The sequence below is a fragment of the Ascaphus truei genome, unplaced genomic scaffold (assembly GCF_040206685.1).
Source record: "Ascaphus truei isolate aAscTru1 unplaced genomic scaffold, aAscTru1.hap1 HAP1_SCAFFOLD_436, whole genome shotgun sequence".
Lineage (NCBI taxonomy): Eukaryota > Metazoa > Chordata > Amphibia > Anura > Ascaphidae > Ascaphus > Ascaphus truei.
In genome coordinates this window covers 127,737-139,782 of record NW_027456767.1, presented here as the reverse complement: position 1 = coordinate 139,782, position 12,046 = coordinate 127,737, and the positions used below count along the sequence as shown (strand labels likewise).

Genomic DNA, 12,046 nt, shown 5'->3' with positions numbered 1-12,046 from the left:
ATTTACAGTATACAATGTACAGTACTGTAAATGCAATGTACTGTGTGGATTGTAATGTTATGTTTTATACTGTACAGTATGCTATTCATTAACTTCATTGCTCTACACATCTAGGGATTTCATTCCACCTTACCACCTTTCCTACACATGATTTGTGCTGTAGGCATTGGTTACTGTATATTACTGTATGCTAATGCAGATGTGTGATGCTTTGAGACTGTCATTTATACTTTGACAAGTCTACCTTTTGGTGTGTAGTGTGCATTATCCTTAGCGTTGTATAGGTGCCTTTAAACCCAGTAACCTACTGTATTGTGATTCACTTTGATTCTCCCTAGTGTTTTTTGAGTCACTATCCTTTTCATGTTTAGGGTTGACAGTGTGTGTCGTTCCCTAGTGCTGTTCATTAGTGTTTAAGGGTCCATGCCTCTTTTTTAAGTGTTTTTAAATCATGTACTGTTTATTCATCCCTTTTTGCACTGTGTCAAATAAATAAACAAATATATCAATTGCATACCTGAGTGCTCCCATACGGGTTACTTTTTTCTCTTTTCACTCACATACAGTATGTATATATATATATATATATATATATATATATATATATATATATATATATATATATATATATATATATATATATACACAGTATATATATATATATATATATATATATATATATATAGCTGTATGATATATATAGATATATATATATATATATATATATATATATATATATATATATATATATATATATATATATATATATATATATATATATATATATATATATATATATATATATACACACAGTGTATATATGTATACTGTATATATATATATATATATATATATACAGTGTATATATATATACAAAGTATATACTGTACAGTATATATTTATTTCTCTTCATGTCTTTATTTATTTATTTAGATTTATTTATTAATTGTGGGGCTGCTGTGCGTGAATTTTTTTTATTGGGGGTGAGGGGGGTGTTTGGCCCTTGGTGTGAGTTTACGACTTGCAGCAGCAGCACAATGAATAAATATAAATAAATAAATAAATGACAATAAATACATTTGAAATACATTTTTATTGATAGTGTACATGTGCAGGGGGTCTCCGGAGCTGAAGCGCACAGGTTTCAGGTCTGGGGACCCCGTGCCCCCCGAGATACAGGCCCCTTTAGGGGGTGCCGGTATCCCTCTGCTCTGCTTGGTTTACAGGCCGCGATCACGTGATCGGGACCTTTAAACGCAGAGCACTCAGCACTCAGAAACACAGGCCAGACAGATTTAAACACACACACAATAGGGGGAGGTTTTTTTACATAGCTTGCAGGGAAGCTTAACGCACACACAATAGGGGGATAGGGGGAGGGTTTTTTACATAGATTAGAGAGAAGGCAGGGCGTTTTAAAAGCGAGAATAGGGGAGGGGGTTTTACATAGATTTTATTTATTTATTTAGATTTATTTATTAATTGTGGGGCTGCTGTGCGTGAATTTTTTTTATTGGGGGTGAGGGGGGTGTTTGGCCCTTGGTGTGAGTTTACGACTTGCAGCAGCAGCACAATGAATAAATATAAATAAATAAATAAATGACAATAAATACATTTGAAATACATTTTTATTGATAGTGTACATGTGCAGGGGGTCTCCGGAGCTGAAGCGCACAGGTTTCAGGTCTGGGGACCCCGTGCCCCCCGAGATACAGGCCCCTTTAGGGGGTGCCGGTATCCCTCTGCTCTGCTTGGTTTACAGGCCGCGATCACGTGATCGGGACCTTTAAACGCAGAGCACTCAGCACTCAGAAACACAGGCCAGACAGATTTAAACACACACACAATAGGGGGAGGTTTTTTTACATAGCTTGCAGGGAAGCTTAACGCACACACAATAGGGGGATAGGGGGAGGGTTTTTTACATAGATTAGAGAGAAGGCAGGGCGTTTTAAAAGCGAGAATAGGGGAGGGGGTTTTACATAGATTTTATTTATTTATTTAGATTTATTTATTAATTGTGGGGCTGCTGTGCGTGAATTTTTTTTATTGGGGGTGAGGGGGGTGTTTGGCCCTTGGTGTGAGTTTACGACTTGCAGCAGCAGCACAATGAATAAATAAATATAAATAAATAAATAAATAAATGACAATAAATACATTTGAAATACATTTTTATTGATAGTGTACATGTGCAGAGGGTCTCCAGAGCAGAAGCGCACAGGTTTCAGGTCTGGGGACCCCGTGCCCCCCGAGATACAGGCCCCTTTAGGGGGTGCCGGTATCCCTCTGCTCTGCTTGGTTTACAGGCCGCGATCACGTGATCGGGACCTTTAAACGCAGAGCACTCAGCACTCAGAAACACAGGCCAGACAGATTTAAACACACACACACAATAGGGGGAGGTTTTTTTACATAGCTTGCAGGGAAGCTTAACGCACACACAATAGGGGGATAGGGGGAGGGTTTTTTACATAGATTAGAGAGAAGGCAGGGCGTTTTAAAAGCGAGAATAGGGGAGGGGGTTTTACATAGATTTTATTTATTTATTTAGATTTATTTATTAATTGTGGGGCTGCTGTGCGTGAATTTTTTTTATTGGGGGTGAGGGGGGTGTTTGGCCCTTGGTGTGAGTTTACGACTTGCAGCAGCAGCACAATGAATAAATAAATATAAATAAATAAATAAATAAATGACAATAAATACATTTGAAATACATTTTTATTGATAGTGTACATGTGCAGAGGGTCTCCAGAGCAGAAGCGCACAGGTTTCAGGTCTGGGGACCCCGTGCCCCCCGAGATACAGGCCCCTTTAGGGGGTGCCGGTATCCCTCTGCTCTGCTTGGTTTACAGGCCGCGATCACGTGATCGGACCTTTAAACCAAGCAGAGGGCTACCGGCACCCCCTAAAGGGGCCTGTATCTCGGGGGGCACGGGGTCCCCAGACCTAAAACCAACGCGGTTCAGCTCCGGAGACCCCCTGCACATCTACACTATCAATAAAAATGTATTTCAAATGTATTTATTGTCATTTATTTATTTATTTTTTGGCGGCTGCTGTGTGTGTGTATTTTTTTATTGTGGGTAGCGGGAGGGTGGGTGAATGGGGTATTCGCCCCAACGATGGTTGGGGAGGGCTTGCGGGGGGGGGGTGGGTGGGGTAGCGGGAGGGCTTAACCCCTTCATGACCGTAGCGGTATTAACTGCTACGATCGTGAAGGGGTTAAGTGCACCCGCAACCCCCCCCCCCCCTCCCGCAAGTCGTAAACTCACACCAAGGGCCAAATACCCCCCTCACCCATCCCCACTACACACAATAAAGCGGGCACGGTGGGTTAACCCCTTCATTGCCTTAGCGGCTATCCGCTATGGTAATGACGCAGCATTTTCCGTATTTTTAATAATATTGATCAGGAGCAGGGGGGGGGGGGGTTCCCTGAGCATTAATCATTAATTTCTGGCTCAGGGAACCCCCTGCTCACTTTACAATATTATTAAAATAATGCTTCTTTACCATAGCGCATAGACGCTAAGGTAAAGAACGAGTGTTTATTTATACTGTATATTGTATGTGTTTTATTGATACTGTACATGTGCAGAGGGTCTCCAGAGCAGAAGCGCACAGGTTTCAGGTCTGGGGACCCCGTGCCCCCCGAGATACAGGCCCCTTTAGGGGGTGCCGGTTTCCCTCTGCTCTGCTTGGTTTACAGGCCGCGGTCACGTGATCGGGGCTTTTAACGCAGAGCTGGATACCGGCACCCCCTAAAGGGGCCTGTATCTCGGGGGGCACGGGGTCCCCAGACCTAAAACCAACGCGGTTCAGCTCCGGAGACCCCCTGCACATCTACACTATCAATAAAAATGTATTTCAAATAATTTTTAATGTGTGGATGTTTGCGCAGAGAGAGAGCAGCGGATCTCTCTCTGCTGCAAACACATCTCGCCCCCGCCGCCCATACAGTAGTATCATTTATGTATGTGCATATACAGTACAGTACAGTACTGTACAGTACTGTATGTTAGGGCTTACAGGGGTTGTTGTTATACAGTACTGTATATATATATATATATATATATACTGCATTACAATTCATTATAGGGGACGGCTTCACAGAGAATAGCTCGCAAGCGCCACCATGTGTATTTTGACGGCATTGCAGTATTGTAACCAGCCGGAATAAAAAGCTTAAATTCCTGCCGGAAAATAACGCAATGCACTCTGGCTGAAAAATATCAGAAACCTGAATACACCCGAGTATACCCGAATTCGCGGGACTAGCCGTGCTCGAATAAAGTGTGTCGCCAGTGTAACAATGTTATCTTACATGTTATGTATTCACAAATATAATGTACTTGTATGCTTTTACTATATGCTACCAATAAAAGGAAAAAGATTGGGGAAAAAATAAATAAAACTCCTGTGTTGCTTTCGCAGTATGTTTTGGGTCATTGTCCATCTGTAAAATGAAGCGCCGTCCAATCAACTTCGCTGAATTTAACAAAACAACTGTCCTACGCTTCGGAATGTAGCAATAGCACCTATGGTGTCAAACTGTCATGTTGTGCTGAGAGAGAGAGAGAGAGAGCTTTGGCATGGCCACTAGTGACTGGAGTAGGTTGGGAAATGAATTAACCCTTACCTATATCGCGACTTCAGTCTGGGTCCTGCTCTCCTCTGCTCTACAGCTCCCGCGTGCAGCCTTCTGTTTGGAGATAGGAAATGGAAGGGCTCCGGCGCAACAGCGCATAACAAGCTCCAAGCAACTCCCGGATGGCTTCAACAAAACTTTATTGCACCGAACACACTAGGGCTACACCACTGTCTCCCCCTCTACGCGTTTCACCCTCTGGAATAGGGCTTCGTCTCGGAGTGGGGAGAAGTGGAATGAACCTGATATTTTATACTTAAAAGCCCGCGAAAACGGGTAAAACTGTTAACCCCTTCGTTGCATAATTGCCCATACCTCAAATAACGCAATAACATATGGTAATACATTAAATAAATTCATTTCAAGAACCCACATGGTATTATCATAGTCAATATTATAGTGGGCTTATCTTATCATAGAGCAATGCCACAGGGGTATAATAAAATCTGTAAGCAACATTTCCAGATGAACTGTACCCCTGATTGTCACATATCATTAAGCATAACACAGCTTCAACCAAATAGCCATAAGTGAGGGTATTATTAAGCCCCATTCACAACGTTAATAGTGCATTAGGGCTAAAATGAGGCTGGTGATTAGATTAGAGACATATCAGGGATACAACAAGGAATAAATAACAAAAAAGATCGGGAAAAAAAAGAAAAAGGAAAAAAGAGGGAGAGGGGGGGGGGGGGGAAGGAAAGGGAAAAGGGGGGGGGGGAAGGGGGAGAAACCCTGGGAAAGGGGATATGGAAGAGTGGAAAAAACAAACGTGGAGGATAAATAGCAAAACAAATTTATAGAAATAAGCTAAATGATGATCATTTAAAAATTAAAAATGCAAGGACAGAACGGATTTCAAAGAACCTCTACACAAAAAGAAATAACTAATATCATAAGAAACACCGTAGATCCCAGTCTACATTGAGTCCATTGGGTTGCAGAGTGTTTAGAGCAAAAATCCAATGAGCTTCTCGCTGATGCAGGATTTTAACCCGATCTCCTCCACGTGGAGGTAAAGGGATGCGCTCTATAGCTAAACATTGCAAAGCACCCAATGGACAGGTATTGAAGTGTACAGATACTGGATGCAGCATGTCGTGGTTGCGTATTAGTCTAAGATGCTCTAAAATGCGGATCTTAAGGACTCTGCTAGTTAAGCCCACGTATTGTTTATTGCATCCGCATTTAAGCAGATAAACCACAAAGCTTGTCTGACATGACATATAGGATTTTATTTTGAATCTACGGGTTTTATCACGGTTGGTGAAGTGTGTTACTTTTTTCATGTGGGGACATATTTTGCAGCGACCGCATTTGAATGAACCCATTAATTTGGGAAATAAAGTCAGCCTATTTTTCTTTTGGGTATTAGGCCGTAACATGCTGGGTGACAAAAAGTTCCCTAATGTAGCCGCTTTGCGAAAAACTACACGCGGGCCAGTGCAGACCATTTTTTGCAATAGTGGGTCCAAAGATAGTGTGGACCAGTGCTTCCAAATAATCGATTTAATGGCATTGGCTTGTTCGCTATAGTTGGTTATAAAGAAAGGCGCATCCGTGCTCTCGAATTGTGTACCTTCACTGGATTGACCTTTATTCATATTGATAAGCGCATCTCTAATCGGTACCACTAGCCATCTCGTAGGCTAGATCGAGGTCCTTTTTGTCATACCCCCTTGACAGGAATCTGTCCCTCATCTCACCCGCCCTGTGTACAAAGGCCTCCGAAGAAGAAAAGTTCCGACGTAAACGAAGGAACTGTCCTCTTGGGATGCCTCTGACCAGAGGGCGGGAATGACAACTTCTGCATGAATTAATGAATTCCTGGCATTTTGTGTTCTGAAAATATCAGATTGGATTTTATTTTCAATATCAATATATAAATTGAGATCTAGAAATTGTATTTGATACATATCAGATGAATGTGTAAATCTGAGATTTAGTGTGTTGTCTGCCAGATATTCAAAGAACCTCATTAGATCCTCCTCTCCACCACTCCAGATCCCTTTCCTTCCCCCCCCCCCCTCTTTTTTTCCCCCTTTTTTTTCCCTCTTCCCTTTTTGTTATTTCTTCCTTGTTGTATCCCTGATTTATGTCTCTAATCTAATCACCAGCCACATTTTAGCCCTAATGCACTATTAACGTTGTGAATGGGGCTTAATAATACCTTCACTTATGGCTATTTGGTTGAAGCTGTGTTATGCTTAATGATATGTGACAATCAGGGGTACAGTTCATCTGGAAATGTTGCTTACAGATTATATTATACCCCTGTGGCATTGCTCTATGATAAGATAAGCCCACTATAATATTGACTATGATAATACCATGTGGGTTCTTGAAATTAATTTATTTCATGTATTACCATATGTTATTACGTTATTTAAGGTATGGGCAATTATGCAACGCAGGGGTTAACAGTTTTACCCGTTTTCGCGGGCTTTTAAGTATAAAATATCAGGTTCATTCCACTTCTCCCCACTCCGAGACGAAGCCCTATTCCAGAGGGTGAAACGCGTAGAGGGGGAGACAGTGGTGTAGCCCTAGTGTGTTCGGTGCAATAAAGTTTTGTTGAAGCCATCCGGGAGTTGCTTGGAGTTTGTTATGCGCAGTTGCGCCGGAGCCCTTTCATTTCCTAACTTCGCTGAATTTGGCTGAATCTGAGCAGACAATACATCCCTATACACTTCAGAATTCATCCTGCTGCTTCTGTCTTACCAATAAATACTAGTGACCCAGTGCCGTTGTAAGCCATGCATGCCCATGCCATCACACTGCCTCCACCATGTTTTACAGATGATGTGGTATGCTTCGGATCATGAGCCGTTCCAAGCCTTCTCCATACTTTTTGCTTCCCATCATTCTGGTACAGGTTGGTCTTGGTTCCATCTGTTCAAAGAATGCTGTTCCAGAACTGGGCTTGCTTTTTTAGATATTGTTTGGCAAAGTCTAATCTGGCCTTTCTATTCTTGAGGCTTCTGAATTGTTTGCACCTTGTGGTGAACCCTCTGTATTTGCTCTCGTGAAGTCTTCTCTTTATGGTAGACTTGGATAATAATATGCCTACCTCCTGCAGAGTGTTCTTCACTTGGCTGGATGTTGCGAAGGGGTTTTTCTTTACCATGGAAAGGATCCTACGATCATCCACCACTGTTGTCTTCTGTGGACGTCCAGGCCTTTTTGTGTTGCAAAGCTCACCACTGCGTTCTTTTTTTCTCAGAATGTACCAAACTGTTGATTTGGCCACTCCTAATGTTCCTGCTATCTCTCTGATGGATTTTCTTTTTTTTTTGCAGCCTAAGGATGCCCTGTATCACTTGCATTGAGAGCTCCTTTGACCGCATGTTGTGGGTTCACGGCAGCAGCTTCCAAATGCGAATGCCACACCTGGAATCAACTCCAGACCTTTTACCTGCTTAATTGATGGTGAAATAACGAAGGAATAGCCCACACCTGTCCATGAAACAGCTTTTGAGTCAATTGTCCAATTACTTTTGGTTCCTTGAAAAAGAGGGGGCTACATAGTAAAGAGATGTAATTCCTAAATGCCACGGTAGCTTATGACAGGCTGTAATTTACACCAAAACTATATATAAATATATATATATATATATATATACACACCTGGGTTTGAACTGGGACGAGACTTAGAAATAACAAATTGTATTTATTCCTTAGGATAGGTGAACACAACAGATATGTACAAACAGCAGCAAAATATAGACACTTACTTAAAGATTAGGACAGAAGGCCATCAGGATACAGACTTGGCCACTTCTCCCATATTTCAGTTGACATCACAGCAATACATGCAGGACACATGCAGACATGAAGAACATTTGCATGAAGAACATTAAGAACAATGGGTAAAAGGTGGTTCTGACTTATATATCATTTTAACCCCCTCTTTCCCAGATACGGCGCCGTGCCGTCTACCAAAAGTCCCTTTGAAGCTTTTGAAGCTGACTTGGGACTTCCATTGACCAGTGTGAAATGTCACACTTATCTGGTTAGTTCCTTTGGTCAGTTGGGCCAAGCATAAGCAATTAGCAATTTAGCCTTTGATGACCAAGCGATGTAAATTCTAGCCTTTCCTGCTCATCACAACAGGGGTTCCTCAGAACTCAACCAAAATTTCATATTTACTGCAAATCACTCCCTAACTTGAGTTCAGTAATACATACAGGCAGGTGCGATATATTAATACATTCCGTCACACCTGACGCTCGCAGAGAGACCAAACATTACGGTGTAATATGAACATTAATAGAGATATCAATATCTGGCATTTAGCAGCAGTTACATATACAGTGTTTATACTCAAAAGGATGGGCTAATCTCTCAAATACAAGTTACTGCTGTTTTCACAAACATTGCGTCACATGTAAATAAAGTGCACTTCTGATTTATTTCTTTTTTACTATTTTCTTTTTAAAAAATGCACAAACTAAAAAAGTGACATTTTATGAAACAACAATAAAAAAACTAGCAAATGAATGTTTATGAGCAGTGGTTGACAAATCACCAAAAAATCTACTCGCCACACAAAAAAATCTACTCGCCACCTAGTACCAAACGTGTGCTGCTTGGGCCAATATTTACTCGCTCGGGGGTTAAATCCACTCGCCCGGGGCAAGCAAATGTATAGGTTTGTCGAACACTGTTTATGAGTATCAACAGTAGGCTCTTTCTGTACTTCTACAAAGACCTCATCCTAAAATATTACATTATTACCTTCAATAAGATCTCTGCCAGGGACCCCACAACATGCAGAGCCCCATCCTTCTTCCGAGGATCTACAGAGGACGCTGCAAGGATCTGGTAACAAAAGGCCATCATCTTCGGCAACACCTAAAGCAAAGAGACATTTAATGTCTGTCCGACAGAAATCCAGACATTCATCCAGTCTCAAGCCCACCTCTTTTCTTTTCTTTGATGCAGTATATAGAAGGTTTTGTGCTGCGGAGGATGGAGACACATAGTCTTCAAATACATCTAGGAAACAAAGAAAGTAGATGGGTGTGTAATGAGCACCTATACACATGAAGAGAACTATATGATATGGCAGTTATGCCATTCAAATAAACACGTTTAACCAGTGTCCAGCTAGGTGTCGCCCAAATCAGGAAACGAGAGGGTTCATGGAGGATTACAGATACACGTGGAAATATCGAGGAAACAAAGATTGAAAGTGTACAGATTTTTTCACCCATCACCAACCAAAGGAGCTGTCCAGCACCGAGAACCTATCATTTGTACACCGTGACAATTCCTACCAATGAGGTGTGGAGATTGGCCAGACATGGCATAACATGAAGATACAAATTGGGATGTCTTTCTGATTTCGGATGATTTTCAGATGGTGACTACATGTCACCCCTTGCTCCCCTTTTCCGGTTACCCTCTATTTTGCCTTTTTGCATACAGTAATTGCTCTTTTTTTATTTATGTATATTTGTTCTTCTGTAACCTATTCAACTGGCACAATAAAAATTTAAAAAAATAAGCTGGGGGGGGGGGGGAGAAGAGGGGAAAGATTACCAAACTTCATGCGAATATATTCATAGGGATCGTCCTGCCACAGGTCCTCATCCTCGTCTTTGTAGCACATAAGAGGGAAAATGACATCTTCAGCAATACCCTAGGAGAGAAGAGCATATCCTTGGTGGGGAGGCCTCCAGAAGAAACACAATATTCTACTTAACCAAAAAAGCTGAAGCAGACAGAAAAAGTAAAATGAATAGGGCAGCATTAACAGGCGAAATACTAAACATTTAAATATCATGGCGGTCTAATAACGAGCACGGACAGTATGACACATGAACTATGGTATTATCTGTGAAAGATTTATAGAACCTGGTGTTCTAATCGTGTTAAAGCCACAAACAACTTCTGAGTGTCACAAAGATATCCCAGCTCCTCCTCCGAGTTATCAGTCAGGCACACAGTGGGAGAGGCCACTTTCTTTCTATTTTGCACTCACCTGCATGTGTGGCTTCAGCTGCTTCCACGTGACTGAGTGAGACAACCCTAGGTTCAGATAGTTGAGTGTCTGCTGGAGAACCCGTGGGGCGATATATTGCTTCTGTCGATGTTGCTCCAATACCTTCAACAGAACCTAGTGCAGGAGCAATTTAACCTTCAGCCAACATTGGTAGTTGCATGTGCGGTAATTTAACCCTAACCCTACGCTGGGAGGCCTGGTACACTGCAATAAATAGGTTAAGAATTAAAGCCTCCAAACGGAGGCTTGCTATACATGGCAAAAAGATGCATTGCGTACACCGCAAACCTCTGCTTTTCTGTTTCATTCAGGGACAATGGGGTTGACATATCTATGGGATCAGTTTGGACAGCTCAACACTAGGGAAGAGGGGGCCTTGATAGGGAGTAAGGCTGCCAGTATATACAGACCATCAGAACAGATCTTGCGAGTCTGAACATCCTTGTAAGAGATGCCTCCGTCTCAAATTTCAAACCTTGCAGCTCTAGACTTGGAGACATAATGTGATTCTCCACAAGATAATATATAGGCATCTCTGGTTGTACAAATGTCAAGCACAATGCAGACAACTCACGGGACAGAATCACTGCCTCAGTCTAAACTTTAGAAATCAAATTGAACTAAAAATGACAAAATCCCCTTCTCTATTGGACTTGCCAGGGGTGGGCGATATAATTAGACCCCTCCCCCCCCCGACAAGATGACCACATTCTGTAAATCATATCAGATGTTGATTCCCACTACCAACTCATATAATCCAACCCCCCCCACAAACCTAGAAATACAAGCAGTAGCCAACAAAACAACACATCTACATTTTACCTAAGTTTATTTCCCCCCAACATAATGCCTGATTCACCTTCAGGTTGAGATCTCCCTACATTGCTATTTATTGCCAACAACCTATTCACTAAAGGCATATTGTCAGCAGTACAATTATTTTTACCATGGCAATATTTTTATACCACATGCATATGAGGGGGGTGGGGGGAAGACACTACAAACCAGGGGTCTCAAACTCGGTTTTGTTTTTTAGGTTTTTTTTTTTTATCTCAATCAGTGGCCCAGTGGAAGAATGCACCACCTGTGCTGAAGTAGGGATATCCATAAAAGCTGGCCTGTTAGTGCCCCTGGAGGACTGACTTTGAGATCCCTACTATAAACACTATAGTGGAAGCGGGACCTGAGGGAGCAAGAGCTGCCAAGAAGAAAAAGGAGATTAAAAAACTGAAAAACAAAACCCCATTGAAGAGGGAACAAAAGGAGATATGAAGGCAGAGGATCTAATTCTCACCATCAACGCCGATATGGTCAGGGATTAGAGAGGGCCACCATGCCCCTGAATTAGGCCTCGAAGGAGACTGAAGTTTTGTTTGTTTTTTTATTTCTAT

General features: G+C 41.8%; 1 protein-coding gene across 5 annotated transcripts in view; it reads right to left on the bottom strand.

Annotated features, from left to right (window-relative positions):
* LOC142484842 (importin-8-like) overlaps window positions 1-12,046 on the bottom strand; it is a 104,276-nt gene that overhangs the window by 80,061 nt on the left and 12,169 nt on the right. For all 5 annotated transcript variants that reach the window (XM_075584076.1, XM_075584073.1, XM_075584072.1 and 2 more), the window contains 4 exons: window positions 10,635-10,769; window positions 10,193-10,292; window positions 9,570-9,646; window positions 9,386-9,502 (listed from right to left, as the gene is read on the bottom strand). In XM_075584076.1, the coding sequence (XP_075440191.1) occupies window positions 9,386-9,502; window positions 9,570-9,646; window positions 10,193-10,292; window positions 10,635-10,769 (429 nt within the window). The remainder of the gene's footprint in view (window positions 1-9,385; window positions 9,503-9,569; window positions 9,647-10,192; window positions 10,293-10,634; window positions 10,770-12,046) is intronic.